Genomic DNA, 21,808 nt, shown 5'->3' on the forward strand with positions numbered 1-21,808 from the left:
GTATCTTGAAAACAGCAAGGAGGTATAGCATTGTCCTATGCATCCTGGGTACTTATGGAGTAGTGGGGAGATGAGGCTAATATGAATGTTATTGTTTCTATATGTCCAGAGTCACAGGGGCATTGTCATTTTCCCACAGAAGCCATCTGGAACTCATTGCCACTGTGAAGCTATTCGGACTGTTTGAAAACAGGGCTGGGTCAATAATGTGGTCAAGTCAAGTGCAGCCTTGTTCTTTCCTTCCTCTGTGACAATCTCTTAACGGCCATCTCTCATTATCTCTCTGCTCCCACAGATCAACTACCGAGGGCAGAGAGTTAACCTGATACGGATGCGAAACCCGTGGGGGGAGGTAGAGTGGACTGGAGCTTGGAGTGACAAGTAAGAAGGAAACCCTGGAGGAGTTTTTTATGCTTGCTTCAGAAAGGGCTGGTGAAAGGGGGAGAAAGTCGCCAGGGCGGCCATAGCAAGTTCCCTCCTTCTGTCGACGAGCTTCCTTTGTTTTCATGGGGATGAGAATATCTGGGTTCCACTTCCCCTCCTCCTGGGCCATAGAGCTGTGGGGACAGAAGGCCTGTCTTCTCTATATACCGTTTTAATCCCACTTCAAAGAGCTCAGGGTGGCATGCACAATCTTGCCGGCATCGCATCAGGACAACCCTGCAAAGTAAGGTTAGGTTGAGAGACAGGAACTAGCTGGATCAGGATTTGAATCCAGGACTCTGAAGTCCAGCATTCTAAACATCACAGGCAGAAATGAAGGAGACGCAAGGTTTAGGCACTTGAAAAAGAAGAGCCCCTGTGCCCCAAAGCTGGTATGTGCAGGAAGTGAGTTTGCCAAGCAAAGTGGCAAAGGGAACCAGCGTGCGTGTTGTGTTTGGAAACCAGAGTGAATTTTTTGGTGACAAATCTATGAGAGTTACTAGGGCTACAGCAGGTGTGAAGAAAATTTGGCCCTCCAGATGTTGCTGAACTCCCATCATCCTTGGCTGTTGGCCATCCCTGCTAGGGTCGATCAGAGCAACATCTGGAGCAGGCTTCCTCAACCTTGGCCCTCCAGATGTTTTTGGCCTACAACTCCCATGATCCCTAGCTAGCAGGACCAGTGGTCAGGGATGATGGGACTTGTAGTCTCAAAAACATTTGTTTGATTGCCCCCCCCATTCATTTCAATTTCATTCACTGTGTTTCCTCCCACTGAATTCAGTAGGAGATCCAGCTTCTCTTCTACAGCCTGTAACTCTTGTGTTTTTCATCCACAAGGCAAGGTGAACATTTTAGACGTTCTGTTACCCTTGCAAATAACTGGCTGTCTCAGATTTCAGAAAACCTGAAATATGCCCATTTTACAGGTAACCCATTAAAGCACATATTGTTTAAACTTTCCATTGATTTCAATAAGAGACCCAGACAGTCTTCTGCTGCCTGAAACTTTCATTATCATCATCATCATCATCATTATTATTATTATTATTATTATTATTATTATTATTATTTTCTGTCCAGATAGCAAGACATTTTTAGACCTTCCGTTGAAACTGAGTCATGGGAGATTCAGGACAGAAATAAAGAAGCCGTTGACACAGGATTAGGCAAATTTTTGGAGGATAAGGCTGTCACTGGCTATGATTGTGAGGGCCATCAGAGGAAGTATTCCTCTGGAATCAGTTGCTGGAAAGTGAAAACTGTGGCTTTCAAGTCTTCTTTGTGGGCTTCCAGTAGCCCTCTGGCTTGCCACTTGATTAGGCAGGCCTTCCAACAGACCCAGCAGCGCTCTTATGGGCTGGTTGAGAAGACTCTGCATTTTCTCCAGAGATGCAATGAGACTGAGGGTATGTTCTATCATATGTTGTGCACCTGTAAAAGGGTAAAAGAGTATTGGGAAATAATTCATAATGAATTGGAAAAAGAATGTTTAAAAGTACTTTCCCCCAAAAAACAAGATTCCTTTTCTGTTGGGGATAATTCAGATGGAAATTCCCAGGTGTCAAAAAAGGTTATTTATGTACAGTATACAACAACTGCAGCCTGTGTTTTGTTAGCCCAAAAATGAAAAACGAGCAAAGTCCCAACTATAGAAGAATGGCAACTTAAACTGATGGAATATGCACAGCTTGTGGACCTAACATATAGAATTAGAAAACGAGAAGAACATATGTTTAAATAAGATTGGGAAATGTTTATTGAATATACAGGGGGAAATTGTGTATATTTGAAAACATGAGCAGCATTAAGATAAATTCAACAGTGTAAATAAGTTTTGATGGATGGATGTAATAATGGAATGCTGAATGGTTTAGTTTATATAAAATATGCAGGGATTTATGTTATGCAAAATGAACCATGGAAAGGGAAGAAGGGGAGTCACTGATATTTTAAGGTTGTTTAAATGAATATTCTAAAATATAAAACCAAATTTAATAAAAATTATAAAAGGGGGGGAGAGAAGACTCCGCACTTTCTACTTCTTTTGGAATCTCTCTCTGTAACAGGCAGCACATTTTCTTCTCTTTTTCTTTACAGCTCTGGGGAATGGAATGCCGTGGATCCATCTATAGGGCAGCAGCTGAGAATTAAAATGGAAGATGGAGAATTCTGGTAGGCACCCTTTTCATTTGTCTTAGGAATCGCATTTCTAAAGACGCACACACGTCACCAAAGAGCGAGCGCATGATCTGAATTTGTGACCTGTCCCCTTCTCCTAGGATGTCCTTCCAAGACTTCCTCCGGGAATTCTCCCGCCTTGAGATTTGCAACCTCACGCCAGACGCGCTGAAGTCGCGCAAGTTCCGGAAGTGGAACACGACGCTCTACGACGGAACCTGGCGGCGGGGGAGCACAGCTGGCGGCTGCAGGAACTACCCAGGTAACTCACATAACACGTGACGTGAGTCGTGTGGGATGGGTTTTAGTAGGTAGGAGAAGATATCTTAATTACAATTTGCCCCTCTGGTCTCCTGGGGGGGGGGGTTAAAAAGTGTTTTAAAATCCCATCCTTTGCAGCGAAAACAGAAGCTTTGGAAATTAGTCTGCAAAGCCTTCTCTTTTAAGCAATTCCAGCTTATTAAATAAGCTGGCTTCCCCTTTGTTAGCCCGCATAACAGAAAATCAGGCAACAACTTGTAAAGAGTAGCTTAAAAATAGTGTTTACTTACTCAATAGTCTTGGATTGGTTCACGGCAAAGGCAGCAGTAGAACTATGCAGTGGAAGAAGTAAGGATTGGTTACAGTATCATCAAATATATTATATGTTTAAATTAGATTTTAAAAATGGGTTTCCGGATCGAAGCTCACAGTTTGAAAGAGAATTATTGTGGAACAAGGATAAATTATTGTCAAAAATGTATAACTTATTATTAGAATGGGAAATGAAAGACGAGTTAGACAAAACTTCAGTGACACACTGGGCAATGGATATAGGACATAACATAGATCTAAACCTCTGGGAGAAACTCCAGAAGAATAATTAGAAATTTGCCGCATGTTATACTTTGAAAGAGAATTACCATACTTTTCTTTGTATAAGACACAGGTGAGCAATTGTTGGCAATCCCCACCCCCAAAGCTCAACAAGTCTGTGCATTCCACCCCAAAGAAAGCTCAATAATTCTGGGCAATTCCCCCCCATTTCCTTAATTTGGAGTCCCAAAAAATAGGGGTCATCTTATACACAGGGGCGTGTTATACATGGAAAAATACGGTATATAAAAATGATGCATAGATATTATTTAACCCCAAGTAGGTTGGTCAAGATGTACAAGGTTGGATCAGATCTGTGTTGGAAATGCAGAGAAATGGAAGGAACTTTTTTCAGATGTGGTGGACACGTAAAAAGGTTAAAGGCTAATGGGAAATGCTCTGCAATGAGTAAAAAAAAAATGTTTAAAACAACATTCCCAAAAAAACCTCAGGCCGTTTTGTTAGGAATACTTTAGTATGAAGTTCCCAGTTGTCAGAAAAAAATATTTATGTATGCAACCATGGCGGCTCGAATTTTGCTAGCCCATAGATGGAAAGTGAGCAAGATCCCTAGTAAGGAAGATTGGCAACTTAAGATGATAGAATTTGCGGAAGCAGCAGGTTTAACTTATAGAATAAGAAAGCAAGAAGAATCTTTATTCAAAGAGGAGTGGAATCTTTTTGCTGAATATTTAGAAAACAATTGTGTACAATTGAAAACGCTGGCAGCATTTAGATAAATTCAACAGTATGGTAAATATTTAAAGGATGTAAAATGGAGAAATGATTAGATTGACTATAATAAAATATGCAGGAATGATAGATAAGTAAAATGAACCACGAAAAGGGAAGGAGGGAAGTCAATTGTTACATGGTATTATGTAAAACGTTTATTTTGAGATGTATAAACTGAAAAATTAATAAGAATTGTTATTTAAAAACCATATGCAGGTAAAATATTTACATTTTACAGCCCATCCAGCTTCAGGTGTGAGCCTGAGCTGGAGCAGGAACATTCATTGCAGGCTGGAGAAGGAAAGAGATGGGCTTATATTTCTCATTTCTTCCTGGAAGAAATGGGAACAGGAAATGACATCACACAGAACTCTCTCTACCATTTACATTGCTATGCTCTGAGTCTGCCTATCTAGCAATACAGCTCTGTGTCCATTTGCCCCTAAACTTACTAGCTTGTGAGAATATGCATTTGTTGAATTTGACTGCCATCTCCCCAAAACACTTGCACCCCACAGTCTCCTCTTTCTTTCTTTCTTTCTTTCTTTCTTTCTTTCTCCTTCAGCAACCTTCTGGATTAACCCCCAGTTCAAAATCCGCTTGGAAGAGGTGGACCACGACGACGACGAGGACAGGAGGGAGCCGGGCTGCAGTTTCCTCCTGTCTCTGATGCAGAAGCACCGGCGCCGGGAGAGGCGGTTTGGCAAGGACATGGAGACCATCGGCTTTGCCGTCTACGAGGTACCGCCCGAGGGCTTGGGAGGGCTGCCCCTCGGGGTGTGGAGCCCTTCCTCTGCCTTCTTTCGGAATTCACTGCCCCTCTTCCTTTTGTCTCCTGCAGGTGCCTCCTGAGGTATGTATGCCAAAGAGCAACTCCTGTAAGTATGGGAAGCCCCTGCAAGAGCATCTCCTGTCCTATAAGAACATAGGACCAGAAGCCAGGCCACAGGGGTCTGTATTGTCTGCCAATGGTTCTCCAGGGTCCCAGCTTTCCCACTGCTGCCTGTAGTTGCATGGAATTGAGCTTCAGGCCTTCTGCATGCAAAGCTTGCACTCCACTGCTTTGCTGCAGACCTTCTGCTAAAAAGGCGAGGAAACCTAAGATTCTAGTCCTCAACATAAGGAACAAAATAAGTAGGGGTGTAGCAAATTGCTTTATCCCAAGTCAGGCCAATTGAGCCCATCTAGCTCAATGTTGTCTACACTAACCGGCAGCGGCTGTCCAGGGTTTCAGGCCAGGAGTCTTTCCCACCCTATCTGGAAATGGCAGGGATTGAAGCAGGCGCCCTTTGCAGGCAAGTGCTTGGAAGAAAGATTCCAGTCCTCATTACTTCTGAATAAAGGGATAATTTAAGTGGGTATAGAGGACTTCTGCTATGTTAGAGCGCTGATCCCTCTAGCTAAGCATTGTCTACACTGACTGGCAGCTGCTCTCTGGGTTTTCAGACAAGCTTATCAGGACTGCTGAGGGTTGAAATTGGGATGAGAAGCAGGTGCTCCGGCTGCTGAGCTGCAGTCCTTCCTCTAAAAAGAAAGTAAGATTCCAGTCCTCTTTATTTAAAGAAGGGGCCAATTTAAACAAGGACGTAGAAAGCTGCCGTCTACCAGAGCTGTCGTCATTTGAACCTGGGACCTTTGTGCCTGCAAGGCAGGAGTTTTTCCACTGAGCTATCCAGTGCCAGATTTACGTATAAGCTAAGCAAGCTGTAGCTTAGGGCCCCACTTTCTTGCAGGCCCCCCAAAAAATTAAAGGAAAAAAACTGGATGTACAGTTCCAAAATAGAAAATAAAAAACACATTAAATAAAACCTACATACCGCAACAGTGTTTTGCGTTGTGTAGGCTCCTGTGATGTAAGAAATGGGCCCCGCCTGCTAGCCTGCTCCCTGAAATATCACTGGTTTGCTCATTTCTAACAGTGACAATTTGTTATTGACAAAGGACAGCTGGACATATAAAGGGCCCCATTACCTTCAGTAGCTTAGGGGCTCATCAAACCTAAATCCGGCACTGGCCACGGCCGTTCCCTATTCCAAGAGGAGGCTTTGACAGGTGAAGCGCTTGCTCAACTCGTGCCTTCTCCTCTCTGGCAGTTCAGGGGGCAGACCTCCGTACACCTGAAGCGTGACTTCTTCCTGTCGAACTCCTCGCGGGCGCGATCCGAGCAGTTCATCAACCTGCGCGAGGTCAGCACCCGCTTCAAGCTGCCGCCGGGGGAGTATATCGTGGTGCCTTCCACCTTTGAGCCCAACAAGGAAGGGGACTTCGTGCTCCGGTTCTTCGCAGAGAACAAAGCCGGGACAGTGTATGTGTTGGTGGTGATCTTTGTCATTCCTTTGGCAGAGGGTGGGCAATCGTTCAACTGATTGAAATAGGTTTCAGAGTGCTGTACAGTGTCCTCTTTCAGTGCTGTTCAACTACTCAGACCCACTGAAATCAACATTTAGGTTTGAGTGATGATGATATATTTCATTTCTATACCGCTTTATATTTATAAGAAAAATCTCAAAGCGGTTTACAGAATATTGAAACATCAATAAAATATCAATAAAACAGTCTGAATAAAGTCAAATGTAGAGTATACAGTCAAAGCTACATAATTAACAGAAAACTAAAATATTATCTTAAAAGACTTCAAAATAAAACATTACAAAGGAGGTCAGCTACAGAATACATATTTAACACAAAGTTAACAAAAAAACTTAAACATTTTTAAAAAACACCACATTGCTAAGTGAAGTCAAATATAAATTGCACATTTAAAACAGCATAATTAACAAGAGAATAAAATATTATCATAAGCATAACTTTGGCAGGCACAAAAAGATGGGGCAAAAGAATCCAATAGTTAGGGTTTGGTGTCAGGCATAAAAGATGGTGAGAACTCTCTGGGTTCCCTGGCACAACAAATCCAGTTCTTCTTTGTAAGCGGATTTATTGTAGTTGAGAAAGTGACAGGCAACCTTTACTAAACAAGCTATAGCCCCCGCTCTCTTGGGGGGCCCCCAAAAAAATTAATTGTATTTTAATTCAACAATTACTTTGATAAAATACATATTTTGTTATGTGCAAATGGCTTTAGATACCCATTAGGTCCATAAATTACTATATAGCATATATCCAACACAAAAAACAGCAACAATTTGTTGTTGACAAAGGACAGCTGAACATTACCTTCAATAGCTTAGGCCCTCATCAAACCTAAATCCGGTCCTGTGTGTGATTGCGCGCATTGCCACGAACACTGAAGTAGCACAAAAAGGGGCAAAAGCATCCCTAAAAGAGCATAAAAACACATGAAAATAGTATCTGGCAATCCCAAGAGCCTTAGCACCAAGCTTTGAGGCCTATGGAGAGTTGAAGTTTGAGCAAGGAGGTTTGGAGGGAGCAACTGTGGTAGGTTTTGGTGTGTTTTCTGTTTTTTAAATGGTTTTTTGATGGTTTCCAGAGGTTTGGAGGGTGTTTGCAGGCTTTTCCATGGTGTTCCCAATTTATGCAATTTATGCAATTTCACTTTAACACGCGGCGCCTCAGAATGTAACCTCCGCGTAAATGGAGAGTTGCCTGAACTGAATGGGATGAAAGAAAAACTAATGGGAAGACCTGGAGGACTGAATGCTTGTTGTCATAGAACGCCCCTTCGAACTAGCATGGTCTTCTCTGGCTTTCCAGGGTCTCAGGTCCCGTCCCCCCCATTTCCCTGCCACCTAATCCCTTCTTAACCAGACAGGTGTGGGGAGCTGGAATTAGGACCTTCTGAGCTTTTGCCTCTTTCCAACTGCGATTGGCGCTGCCTGTTGGGATACAGCTGCTGACCTCATCCTAGCCCAGACCTTGCCCAGGGCTCAGAGAGTGGAGCATTGAAGCTGCTTCAGCAACAACCAGCCTTAGGCTGACCCTTAGGTAGGAGCTGTAAACTTTGCCTTTTGCTGAAAAGCACCACTTCTCTTAAAGGGGCCCACCCCCTCTCAGAAGCTTTTTTACTCTCATAGAGCAGGGGAGACAGATGGACTGGGGCTCCCAAGACGGAGTCCTCCGAGTCAGAGGTAGGGATGTAAAATGCATTGCTTTCCATTCCGCCCTGTGTTTGACACACACGGCGATATTGCTGTTCTGCAGCAGTTCATCTTGTGCCAAAAATTATGACATCGTCATTCTTTGCTGTCCATTGTGGCGAGATTATGTAGCTTACATAACTTGCGTTGTCATTACTTTATTCCATCCCGTTCCTTTCAGTGCAAAGAAATCACAGTGCAAATGGTGGTGGTTTGCGGTGGGGAACATTAGCTCGTTATCATTTGCAGACTGAAAGCAACAGCAGCAGCAGACACCAGTCGTTTTCACTGGGTTGATTTCCATTATGGGCAAATAAGTTAACATTGGCAGCTTCCAGTTTCGTTGGAATTCTGCTGCTGTCGCAACACACGAGCCAGACTTTGGAAACAAAACAAGATGTAAACCCTTGACTTTAACTCTCCCCTGCCTCTCACTTGACTTCAGAGTGCTTCTCACCACCCCGGTTTCATAATGCTTGTTCTGCTGTGTTTACTAGTGTCTGGATAATTGCCTTGAGCTTCTTTATGTTTCCCCTGAGTTCTCATTTTTATTTTTATTGCCTTTCTGCAGGGAAATGGACGATGAAATCCAGGCAAACCTCCCAGATGAGGTAGGAATCCTCCAGTGACAAATATGGACCCCTTTCAAAGGGCGACTTAGAGGAAATTCCTGCTTTTATTCCAGAGCAGGACTTCCCAAGCTGGTCTTTGGACCTCTGACGGTCTATCACCTTCATTCAAGTGATCTGCAGCATGTCTGCAAAAATTCAGTTAAAAACCATGCAGCACCTAGCACCATTGCTCCAAGAGGTAGAAAAATAGCTAACAGGTCCTCCGAGATCCTCAGCAATTTTCAAGCAGAAAAGAAAAAGTTGGGGAACCACTGGTGGAAAGGAGTTATGTAATGACTGCCACCAGGTTTTTTTTACATTCAAGAAGAATCCCCTCTTCTGTCATTGGCACATCTTTCTCTCTGAATTCAGTACGCGCTCATTGGTGGAAGTCATGAGTGGGGAGAGTTGTGGGTGCACTCAGAGCACCCCATGGACATCTGTTTGGCCGCTGTGAGAAGTGGATGCTGGACCAGATTGTCCCCTTTTGGCCACAGCCAGCAAGGCTCATCTTATGTTCTCAGCTAGTGCTGGGGCACAAGAATTTGTCCAGCAGTTTTCCATTTTTTACGAGGTGGTGGTGGAAATCTCCCCACAGATACTGGCCAATGCATGCAGCCCTTAGAATGGACTCATCACCTATGGCCTTCAGCTACAGATTTCAGAGGGGTAGCCAAGATATTTCTTGAAGTGACAGTGAAGCTTTTTGTGAGTGGTCTTTTTAAAAAAAATTAAAAGAGCAGCCTGTCACTTTTCCATGCTTCCGATCCCAAAGAACTTTGCATATTTAGACTTTCTAACCCTGACCTGCCTGTCTGACCGTTCCACTGTCTCTCCATTCCCCAGAAAGTGCTTTCAGAAAGCGAGATTGATGATAGCTTCAAGCAACTCTTTAGGCAGCTGGCAGGGGCGGTAAGTGTGTCAAATGCGGGGGGGGGGAGGGGGGTGTTAAATTAGATCCATTCCCCATTTAAAGGGGAACTTTCCCAACATGCACCATCCTGAACAATACGTGGACCGAAATTCAGGCAGCCTTTGAAATCAGCCCTTCTCAGAATTTTGCAGTGCAGTTCTCCAGCCTGGTAAAGTGTTTCCTTACTATTTTGACCAAGCTGTGCAGGTGTGGAGCAGGTAAAAGGTGGCTTCTTGCCAAATGGAGGATTGGCAGGCCCTGCTGATCAGCTGGTGTTTTGTCTCACCTCACCCACCTGTCAGAGTTGGCCAGTGGTAGGTGGAGGGGGGGTTAAGGAACATTAAGTTCCCCACCTTTGTCCTAGCTGAGCAGCAGAGCGCTTAGTTTGCATATGCAAAGGTGCCTGGAGCTGTGATGGGGAAACAGGTTCCAGTTTTGAGCAGGTTCTGAGCAAAGGGCTTGACTTCAGGCCTCTCCAAGAATCACCTCTTTTAAGAGTGGCTCAGAGGTGGACTTAAAATAACATTGAATCTTTTTTCCCTCCTCTTTTCCGCCCTTCCTTGCAGGATATGGAAATCAGTGTTCGTGAACTGCAGACTATCCTCAACAGAATCATAGGGAAACGTAAGCACTGAGTGTAACTCATTCCCTCATCATCTTTTTTTTAAAAAAAGAAATTAAAATAGCAAAACATTTGTCGTGCAGAAAGTCAGGGAATGTGTGCATGTGCATACAACAAATGCTGAGTGTTGTATGCATACAACAAATGCTGAGTGTTGTATTCTCTGTTGCATACAACACTCAGCATTTGTTGTATGCAACAGAGAATAAAACTAATTTGGCGAAGCTTTGTGTTGCTAGGGCCCTTTGGCAACAAAAGATTTCACCATTTAAAATGTTCGGACACCAGCAACCCACCATCTTCCTGCACTTGGACTTGTAACAAACCTGTCATATAGTTCCAGGGTTTGTGGCTTCCTTGTGCTACTGTTGAGTGTCCCTTTGAACGATTTCTGTCATCTTTTTGCTGCGTGCCTTCATGGGGTGTAAAAGGAAAAGCTCTAATTGTCCCTTCTTTGCTTTTCACTGCAGATAAAGACCTTCGGACGAAAGGGTTCAGTTTGGAGTCCTGTCGGAGTATGGTGAACCTCATGGATGTATCCTTCCTTTTTGGTTTCGGGGTCTGTGTATTTTAAAGCAGCTCCAGGTTCTCAGTATTTTGCAGGAGAGGAGCACGTGCCATCAATTTAGGTTTGCACTTACCGTAATTAAAGTAGATTATAATTCTCTTTTGCCCTAGTGCAATAAATCCACTTTTAAAAAACCAAAACGAAACAGACTTTTAAAATTATTTAAAGATGTTTATATATTACTTATTACACAAAATTAATATACAGCTTGTTTGTAGAAAAACAACTTCAAAGCGATTTACAAAATTGATAAAACAATAAAATTATCACTAACAAAAGGTACAACCATAGTTTAAAACAAACAGAAAATTATTCCGGAGGCGGCGCGAAACAGCAATGGCGGTCCTCTTTACGCTGTGAAGAGGGGCTCCGCGAAAAAGGGTCGTCCGCTGCGGCAAAGCGGAGACCCATCAAGAAAAACCGCAGGCAGAGTGAGCCTGCGGCCGTGGGACTCGGCGGGCGCCTGGAGCCCCCCCAGAAGCTGTGAAGGAGCCTCGTAAGAGGCTCCGGAACGTGAAAGGGGGAGCGGCGCTGTGAGTTCATCGCTCTTTTCGTGGAAGCAAAGCCGCGCTGCTGCTGCTGATGAGCGCTGACCTTTCTTCTTGAAATTATCGGAATTGGAGCAACATACCCGTGAGTAAGGGTCCTAAATTTTTCAACTAAATTGAAGAAATTCGGCCGAAAGCGGGAGGCGAGTAACAGGAAGTCCGCCTTCCGACTCTGCTAATCAGATCAAAGCAAGGGCTCGGAAACGAGCTGAAGTATTTAAAAGGGGATCGTTAAAGTGGAAGAAAGGGTGCATTGAGAGACTCTGTATTTTGAAGCTAAAAAGGAAAAGAACTGTGGTTGTATAGACTTTTATTCTTTAGAACTATCCTCCAATCTTTGGCTAAACGGGGCTGAAAGAGATAACCCCGTCACCGGGCTGCCAGTGCATAGAAAAAGAACTGTCAAACTGCTGTCAAACTGACGATATTGTTGCAGAGATCGAAATTGTTGCATAGACTGAGATACTAATATTAAACATTGTTACATGGACTTGTATTGATACTTTATGGCTGGATTTTAAAAAACTAGAAGTCCTGGAAGCCTTCCTTTTGTGTTTGGGAATTACTAAACTCAATATGGGGAATTGAGGAACTTTAATGGCGGAAAATAGTTCCTTTCTTTTTCGAAGCTTTGGAATACTCCCCCTATAGGACTGTGGAAATATAGTTGCATGGGAACTGAGTTTTATTGAAACCTTTCGTGGTTTTTTTTATTTATATTTGGGACTTGTTTTTCTCATGGGACAAAAGACCATTTGACCTTGAACAGAGGCAGGTGTGGAATGAGCGGCACAGGGAGAACAAGAGCAGCTAAAGCTAAAGATAAAGAAAAAGAGAAAAAATCTGGGCAACTTTTGCAAACAACTTTAACTCATCATCGCAGATCATCTGTCCCAACTGTGCTGACAGCACAGGAGGTGGAACTAGTGCAGCCTGCTGCAGAAGACATGGCAACTGGAGGATCTGAAACAGTTTTAAAGCAAATTTTGGAACAATTGGCAGTCTTAAACCAAAAAGTGGACAATCAAACATCAAAGATTGACCAAGCTACATCCTCTATTGGCAAATTAACTGAACAGGTTTCACAGCACACTCAGGCAATTGAGAAATTGCAAGGAGCTACGGCAGAAAACTTTAAATTAGCTGTGGAAGCCAACCAAAAAGCAGAACAGGCGAACTTAAAGGTGGAAGAAATTAAAGGAGAGGTGAGACCTTTGAGAAGGCAAGTAGGGGAACAACAAGCCTATCTGGCATTGGTTGAATTGAAGAGTAAAGATAGTAATCTCAGGATAAGGGCTATCCCGGAATTGGAACAAAATAATTTAGAGGGATTTTTGACACTTCTGTTCACCAAATTCTGGGGAATTGAGGAAGAAAAGGACTTTAAAATTGTGACAGCCTTTAGACTGGGAAAATCAGTAAAGAAAGATAAGCCCAGAGACTGTTTGGTTGCTCTGAGATCAAGAGAAGAAAGGGATAAGATACTAGGCCTACATTTTAAGAAATCTTTGGAGGTAGAAGGTAAAAGGGCCGAAATTTACAGAGATATACCCAAATATCTCTTGGAACTTAGGACTACCTATATAGATTTGACCAAATTGTTGAGACACAACGGAATTCCCTACAGGTGGGAGTTTCCACAAGGACTTTCATTTACTTACAAAGGAAGGAAAATAAAGATTAAATCACCTGAAGACCAGCAGAAGTTCCTACACGACCACGAGGAGGACCTGCAAAAAGGAGCCGCAGCTTCTTGGCCTCCACCACTACCGGGACCATCTCCAAGAGATATACCACCAGGACCAGGACCAGCATTACCTCCCCCGGGATCGGGAGGAAGCTTAGATACCCCATTGTAGAACCCGTCAACTGATTCAGGATGTCTCTGCAGCTTCTTAGTTGGAATATAAATGGCGGAAATTCCCCGGAAAAAAGAAGGAAAGTCTTTCACATTTTGAAAAAGGAACAATTGGACGTTATCTGCCTACAGGAAACACATGTGACAAGGCTCCATAGAAAAGTGTTAATTAACAAAAGACTAGGCCAAGAATTTACTTCTTCGGACAAAGTCAAGAAGAGAGGAGTGGTGATTTATGCAAAGGAGAGCCTGTCACCGAAATTTTTATTTAAAGATGAACACGGCCGAATTTTGGCGATTGAAATACAGACACAAGGAGAAAAAATTTTGATATTAGGAATATATGCTCCAAATGAGGGAAAGTCGGAATTTTTCAGGAAGCTGCATGAGACCATGCTGGATTATTTGGATTATAGCAACGTCATTATGCTGGGCGATATGAATGGGGTTGTCTCTGTACATATGGATAAGTCACAAAGTGCTAACATATCGAAAGACGGCAGACTACCCAAAACTTTTTTTGAAATGACAGACAATATGGACTTAGTGGACATCTGGAGGGTTAAGAACCCTCTAGGGAAAGAAGGGACTTTCTTTTCTGAAGCTCATCTGACATGGACACGAATCGACCAAATCTGGACAACTAGAGGACTGGCACCTAAGACTAGAAAAGTGGAAATCTGCCCAAAAACCTGCTCCGACCATAGTGCTTTGAAAGTGGAATTGAGACTTAATACAACCGGTACCTTTAGATGGAAAATGAATGACACCTTATTAAGAGATCAGGAGATTGTGAAGAAGGCCCAAAAAACCTTAAAAGACTATTTTGAGATAAATTTGAATACCACCGTGGAAAAAAGAACAATCTGGGACGCAAGTAAGGCAGTTATGAGAGGGTTTCTAATACAACAAAACACAATTAAGAAAAGGTTCTGGAATGAAAAGAAGGAGAAGATATTGGAGAAAATAAGAGAAGGAGAGAAAAAATTAAGATCTAGGCCTAAGTCGAAGGACGTGTTAAGAGAAGTGAAATTTTTCCAGGCGCAATATTCAAAACTGATAAATCAAGAGGTGGAATGGAAAATTAAACAAATGAAACAAAGATCCTTCGAATCGGCGAATAAGTGTGGGAAACTGCTAGCTTGGCAGTTGAAAAAGAGACAAAAGCTTAATACGGTTACAAATCTAGAGATCGAAGGGAGAATGGTTCAGAAACCCGAGGAAATTAGAAAGTGCTTCCAGAGGTACTTCAAAGAACTTTATACACAAGGGCCGCAAAAAGCCTCAGAGGTGGATCAATTTCTAAAAACTAATGGATTACAAAAAATACCCCTGGAAATGAGAACAAACCTGAACTGTAATATTACACAGCAAGAAATTGAAAGTGCCATTCAAAATCTTCAACTTGGCAAATCCCCAGGCCCGGACGGCTTAACCTCCAAATATTATAAAGTTTTAAAGGACTATTTGATACAACCTTTGATGGAGGTTTGCAACCAGATAATGGAGGGAGGGAGGGCACCGGAAACGTGGAAAGAAGCTTTCATCACATTGGTACCTAAATCAGAGACTGAAAAGACCCAACTTAAGAACTACCGCCCCATCTCACTCCTAAATGTGGATTATAAAATTTTTGCAGATATTTTGGCAAATAGACTTAAAAAAGTATTAAATGAAGTGATTCACGGAGACCAGGCTGGCTTTCTCCCTGGTAGGCATTTGTTTGACAACACAAGAAACATTATTGACATTTTGGAACTTCTACAAACAAATCTGAATACCAGAGCGGTTTTGATTTTTGTGGATGCAGAGAAGGCCTTTGATAATATTTCTTGGATGTTTATGAAGAAAAATTTGGAAGGGATGGGAGTGGGGCCGGGGTTTGAAAATGGTATAGAAGCAATCTATACAGAACAAAAAGCTAAATTGATAGTAAACAATGTGGTGACAGAGGAGTTTAAAATTGAAAAAGGGACACGCCAGGGGTGCCCCCTATCCCCCCTATTGTTTATTTCAGTCCTGGAGGTGTTGCTAAATATGATTAGAAAGGACCGGTTGGTCCAGGGGATTGAGGTCGGAGTGAAACAATATAAATTGAAAGCATTCGCAGATGACGTGGTATTAACACTTCAGGAACCAGTCTCCAGCACTAAAAGAGTGTTAGAATTAATTTCTGATTTTGGTCGGGTGGCGGGGTTTAAGTTAAATAAGCAAAAAACCAAGGTTTTAGCAAAAAATTTGTCAGTTACAGAAACAGATGAGTTCTCTAAAGAAACGGAGCTGAATGTGGTTAAAAAAGTAAAATACCTAGGGGTGTACTTGACCTCCAAAAATTTGAATTTGTTTAAAGATAACTATGAGAAATGCTGGTTAGAAATCAAAAGAGATTTGGATATATGGTCAAGACTGAAACTTTCCTTGTTAGGCCGAATAGCTGCTGTAAAGATGAATGTATTGCCGAAAATGTTATTTCTGTTTCAGGCCCTACAGATCGTGGACAAGGTGGAATGTTTTGGAAAGTGGCAGAGGGATATTTCTAAGTTTGTTTGGCAGGGCAAAAAGCCCCGAATAAAGTTTAAAATATTAACTGATGCGAAAGAAAGAGGGGGATTTGCCCTGCCAGACTTGAGGCTATATTATGAATCTGCAGCCTTCTGCTGGTTGAAAGATTGGATCTTATTGGAGAACACTGATGTCCTGGATCTGGAAGGGTTTGACAATGCGTTTGGGTGGCATGCATATTTGTGGTATGACAAGGTCAAAGTGCACAAACTGTTTAAAAACCATATTGTCAGAAGAGCAATTTGGAGGGTCTGGATAAAATACAAAGACTTATTGGAGAGTAAAACTCCGAGGTGGCTCTCACCGGTGGAGGCCAAGGCACGTAAGAGACCTAACATGGAGGCCCATTGGCCTAAATATTGGGAAATAATTGAAAAAACTGGAGACAATTGGAGGTTGCTAAGTTTGGAGAAATTGAAAACTAAGGTACGAGATTGGTTGCACTATGCGCAAATTCAAGAGGTATTTAAAATAGATAAAAAAGTTGGATTCCAGGTGGAAAAATCGAAATTAGAGACTGAATTGTTAGAGCCAAAAAGTAAACTACTTTCGAGAATGTATAACTTGCTGCTTAAGTGGAATACACAGGATGAGACAGTCAAATCCGCTATGATAAAATGGGCTCAGGATGTGGGGCATAACATTATGTTTGCAGACTGGGAAAGGTTATGGAACACCGGTTTGAAATTCACGGCATGTACTGCCTTGAAGGAAAATATTATGAAAATGGTATACCGGTGGTACATGACCCCAGTCAAGTTAGCCAAGATATATCATCTGTCTGACAACAAATGTTGGAAATGTGGAGAGGCGGAAGGGACATTTTTCCATCTCTGGTGGACCTGCCCGAAAGTGAAGGCCTTCTGGGAAATGATCCATAATGAACTAAAAAAGGTATTGAGATTTACCTTACCTAAAAAACCAGAGGCCTTCCTTCTGGGCATGGTGGACCAGAGAGTGCTTAAGAAGGACAGAACCTTTTTTATGTATGCTACCACAGCAGCAAGGATCCTGATTGCAAAATACTGGAAGATACAAGATTTACCCACGCTGGAGGAATGGCAATCGCAGTTGATGGACTATATGGAACTGGCTGAAATGACTGGCAGAATCCGAGACGCGGGAGAAGAAACAACTGAGGAGGATTGGGAAAAGTTTAAGGACTATTTGAAAAAACACTATAAGTTGTATGAATGTTAAAAAAAAAAAAAAATGCACCTTTCAGGAAATTCTAGCTTCAGCAAATGTAAGTTATTGGAATGAAAATTAAGACACAAGAATTCAGAGGTAAAATAATGAAATAACTTTATTGTGTTTAATATAAAACATATAAGAATCGAGCGACAGTAAAATTGAAAATAGGGAACATGATAAAATGGAAGTTACAATAAGTTTTGAAATAAGTTAACAAATTGCTGATGTTTTATAAGACAGAGAACGCAGGGTTCGGAGGATGTGGGGAAGTCCTATAGAATAGAAGGAAAAAGATTATGGAAACACGTTACCTATACCCTATCTTCTTATAACCACTCTTTATTCTTTTTTCTGTATTTCTAAAAAGCAATAAAAATATTTAAAAAAAAAAAAAATAAAACAAACAGAAAATTAAAACCACAATAAAAAAGACTAAAACAAATTAAAAACACACAAACTTTCTAAACATATGGTGAGGCTTGTCTAAATACAAATGTCTGTTCAAGGCACAGTGAGGGGACCTGCCTATTATCAATTGGCAGGGAGTTCCAAAGTCTCAGTACTGGCACACTAAATGATTGAGTTCTTCCAGATGCAGAGTGGGTATTATGGGGAATCTGCAAAAGTTGCAATTCCATCAATCGAAGAGGTCAAGTGGGCACATAATCATTAGTGTTTCTAAGTGGTGCACGTAAAAATGAACCTAACAGAGAATAAAGTGATAAAAATTCACCATAAAGCCAAACACTGCCTTAAAATGCCTACTGGGATAAGTTCTTGTCATGCACTGGAAATTCAGCAAAGAGGGGACCCATCTAATCTCAATCAGGAAGGACTTATGCAGGCTTGAACCCACAACACTCCATGCATGGCTTCTAACAGTCGTGAGCCATGCATCTGAGCCCTCGTGTGGGGGACCAGCAGCAGAGACTCCCCCAAAGATCTCAGTGATCAGACAAGGATATAACAGGTCAGGAAACCCTTAAACTATCCTGGACCCAAGTTACTCAGGGCCTTGTAAATTAATGCAAAAACCTTGAATGTGGCCCAGTAATGTATTGGCAGCCACTGGAGCACTGGCATGAATGAACGACTTGTGGGAAGACAGACACAGTGCCTCGCAAGTGAATCAGGACACATGTTGATTGTCTTATAACCTTCCCCCTAACGAATCAGGATGAACGCTATGTGAAGGCTGGACGTAGTTTAACCTCTGCCTAAGCTATATGCCTGCAAGCATTCAACAAACTAATTTTTTGGGAGTATGGTATTGGCGGGGGAGGGGAGGTGATGGTGGAAGGAGGCGACGGTGGCATTTTGACAGCAGTGTCTCCTTAACGTCCGCTTCCTTGATCAGAGAGATGGAAATGGGAAACTTGGATTGGTAGAGTTCAACATCCTTTGGACCAAAATCAGGAGCTATTTGGTAAGCTCACAGTGTCATCAAAGCCATTTATGGGTAAAAAAAAAACCCACACAAATGTGACTACAGTGGGGTGGGTAAGTGGTGGGGACCTCTGCCCAGATATTGTGGAGTCCAGCTCCCATCAGTCTCACACTGCATAGACAGTGGTCAGGAATGATGGGAGCTATAGTCCAACAACAGCTAGAGGTCCACAGATTCCCCATGGTTTGGTGCACAAAACTCTCCAGTCCAAATATTTCACAAATATTCTCTTGGTTACATGATTCCCCACCCCCCGCAAACCAGGATAGCTAAATGGAATTATAATTACTTTTGTTATTTGCAGGGAAAAGCTGGGGAATTCTGCTTAATAGTTTTCTGATATGCAAACAATATTTTGCAGATATGTATCTGATAGCTTGACATGCATCAGTATTTAGTAAATTTTGCACAGGAACTGCCTTGATTCAAAAAAATTGGAACATATCTATGGAGAGAGCCCAAACAATCAAACTTTGTAATTTGACATCCATTTGATTCTGAAATGTGAATGTTGATGTCCAGTATCATAATTTGAGCATGTTAAGGAATTTTGAATCTGGTTCTGAAATCTCTTCCCTCTAGATGGGACTTAAGTCTGGAGAGTTTGCAGTTTAGTGATCCTTTCTGGATCTCCCTCTAGTGACTATGAATTGATGGGTTCTTACTGGAGCCTTGGAACTCATAATTTATTTTTTCCTCTGGACACCTTAGGTTCTTGGAGCTCAGCTGCTGGGTTCACTGTTGATACCTTTTGGGGGGGCATCTTATCTCCTTTTCTCTTTGTTATCTTTTAAGGCAGTCTTTAGGAAGTTCGATTTGGACAAGTCGGGGAGCATGAGTGCCTACGAGATGCGGATGGCTCTGGAGGCTGCAGGTGATCTGCCCCTTTTTAATTGCATTCAGTTTTCTAGGCAGCCTCTCAACTGAACTAGTCCTCAAGGTGGAATTAAAACCAAGTCATCAATCAGAATCAAGAAGCCCAGCTAACAGCCGGGGATCCTGGGTGGTTGGCCGCTGTGGGAACAGGATGTTGGAGTAAGATGAGCCTTTGGCCTGATCTAACAGGACCCTTCTTGTCTTCTTTAACATATCCAGTTCCTTTGCCCTTTCCTCATTAATTGTAACTGGAAGCTGTGCATGAATGATGTAGACAAATGGGCAGTTCAGGTCCTGTGAGAAAGACCCTTGTGACTCTTGTCTTTCCTGCTCAGCACCCAGTCAAGTGGGATAGTGGAGATACAGCTGCCATATAAGTTTTGTATTACAAGTGTCTCAGGACTGGGAAATTGGATGCCCTCCAGATGTTCTTCAACTCTCAGCTCCCATCAGCCCCAACTGGTATGGCCATAGTTTAGTGGTGATGGGAGTTGGAATCCTGCAGAGTCTGGAGGACCACAGGTTCCCCACTAAGGTCTAATCTAAACTGCTGGATTTCAAAGCACACAGCTGTCTGAATTGCTCACAGTCCCTTGGCTTACCTCAAAAGTGGGAGACTCTGTTGTGTTTTTAAGAAAGCCACCCAGCTGCTGAATGAAATGTATTTGCTCTTTCTTTCTCTTGCCCAGGCTTCAAGCTGAACAAGAAACTGTATGAGCTAATCATCACCCGCTACGCTGAACCTGATCTGGCTATCGACTTTGACAATTTTGTCTGCTGCTTAGTGCGACTTGAAACCATGTTCCGTGAGTGCCCTTTTCATAGGGTGGCCGTTTCATATTTCGACGTGTGACCAGGTTGTTTTAGTCTGCCTATGGAGGGCATGGGCAAAGCCCCCTTGCCCAACCCCCAGGACCCCATAGCTATTGAGGACTGGTGGAGGCTGTATTGTCTGCATCACTTCTTCCCTCTTTGGGGTTCTCCCAGAAGTCAAAGGAGGCAAAGGAGTAGTAGTAGTGTTGGCCTTGGAGTTTAGAAAGCTGTTGGCTTTACATGCCCCAGTGCTCTACTCCAGTGTTTCCCAACCTTTTTTGGGCAAAGGCACACTTGTTTCATGAAAAAAATCTCGAGGCACACCACCATTAGAAAATGTTTAAAAAATTAACTCTGTGCCTATATTGACTATATGCCGCTTGGGGCGGCAGCCTGTTGCCCGAAGCACAGGGACCCCTACGGAGGGTGCCCCGTGCTTCCGGCGAGTGTCTGCAACCCTGCGCGCCCGGCAGGAGCTCCTGCCAGGCGCGCAAGGCTTGGGGCGGCAGCTTGTTGCCCGAAGCACAGGGAGCCCTACGGAGGGCTCCCCGTGCTTCGGGCGAGTGTCTGCAACCCTGCGCGCCCGGCAGGAGCTCCTGCCAGGCGGCAAGGCTTGGGGCGGCAGCCTGTTGCCCGAAGCACAGGGAGCCCTACGGAGGGCTCCCTGTGCTTCGGGCGAGTGTCTGCAACCCTGCGCGCCCGGCAGGAGCTCCCGCTGGGCGCGCGAGGCTTGGGGCGGCAGCCTGTTGCCCGAAGCACGCGGAGCCCTCCGGAGGGTGCCCCGTGCTTCGGGCGAGTGTCTGCAAGCCTTGCGCACCCGGCAGGAGCTCCCGTCGGGCGCGCGAGGCTTGGGGCGGCAGCCTGTTGCTCTAAGCACATGGAGCCCACCTCCCTCCCACGGCACACCAGGCAAAGTCTCGCGGCACACTAGTGTGCCGCGGAACACCGGTTGGGAAACACTGCTCTACTCCAGGGCTAGAGGGTTTCTTTAGGCGTGCCTAAAGGCTTTGCAAACCACCAGCAACATTTTAAATTACCATGCAGTGTTGCAATATGTTCCCCATGCTGCTCTTAAATTCTGTCCATAGCAGCTTGAAATGGGTGAGGAAGCAGGCCAGCAGCCTGGTGCATCTTTGGGCATGCCACCCTCCTGGCGCAGTTCTTTAGAGCTTGTCCCTGAAGTCAACAGGGTTGATCTGGGTTTGTTTCCCACCCAGAGAAGTCCTGCAGTGAAATATCTTGCTTTAATTCCCACCCTCAACTCTGCCACTCACCCCACAATCTCTCTCTTCAGGGTTTTTCCAAGCACTAGACTCAGACAAGGATGGAATCGTCACCTTTGACTTGGTTAAGGTAATGCCTCTCTGATCGTTGAAAATAAACTGCCAGTGTCAGAAGCTCTGTGTGGAGTAATATTAGAAATATTGTAAAAATGGAAAAAGAGAGATGATATGTTAAAAGATTTAATGGCAATATTAAGTTAAGAAAGGCATAAGAAGTGATTAAGACAGAGGATTATCAGAGGTGCTGATGGAAGTCCAAATAAG

General features: G+C 43.4%; 1 protein-coding gene and 1 long non-coding RNA gene across 6 annotated transcripts in view; one reads left to right on the forward strand and one right to left on the reverse strand.

Annotated features, from left to right (window-relative positions):
• The window catches only part of LOC310833628 (calpain-1 catalytic subunit), a 56,729-nt gene that overhangs the window by 27,006 nt on the left and 7,915 nt on the right, over nt 1–21,808 (forward strand). For all 5 annotated transcript variants that reach the window (XR_014558852.1, XR_014558853.1, XR_014558854.1 and 2 more), the window contains exons 8-21: nt 296–381; nt 2,524–2,598; nt 2,706–2,866; nt 4,760–4,935; nt 5,036–5,047; nt 6,288–6,499; nt 8,821–8,860; nt 9,707–9,772; nt 10,340–10,397; nt 10,866–10,930; nt 18,483–18,551; nt 19,368–19,446; nt 20,138–20,254; nt 21,556–21,614. Coding sequence is in view for 2 of the 5 variants with exons in the window: in XM_083716278.1 (XP_083572404.1) it covers nt 296–381; nt 2,524–2,598; nt 2,706–2,866; nt 4,760–4,935; nt 5,036–5,047; nt 6,288–6,499; nt 8,821–8,860; nt 9,707–9,772; nt 10,340–10,397; nt 10,866–10,930; nt 18,483–18,551; nt 19,368–19,446; nt 20,138–20,254; nt 21,556–21,614 (1,275 nt within the window). In the remaining 3 variants the exon portion in view is untranslated. The remainder of the gene's footprint in view (nt 1–295; nt 382–2,523; nt 2,599–2,705; nt 2,867–4,759; nt 4,936–5,035; nt 5,048–6,287; nt 6,500–8,820; nt 8,861–9,706; nt 9,773–10,339; nt 10,398–10,865; nt 10,931–18,482; nt 18,552–19,367; nt 19,447–20,137; nt 20,255–21,555; nt 21,615–21,808) is intronic.
• Nucleotides 1,488–4,738, reverse strand: LOC310833681. Its single transcript, XR_014558877.1, has 3 exons — nt 4,424–4,738; nt 3,156–3,197; nt 1,488–1,857 (listed from the first exon to the last, which is right to left on the reverse strand). It is a non-coding gene; the product is annotated as an uncharacterized lncRNA (long non-coding RNA).

The sequence above is a fragment of the Podarcis gaigeae genome, assembly GCF_964106915.1.
Source record: "Podarcis gaigeae genome assembly, chromosome: 16".
In the NCBI taxonomy this organism is placed as follows: Eukaryota; Metazoa; Chordata; class Lepidosauria; order Squamata; family Lacertidae; genus Podarcis; species Podarcis gaigeae.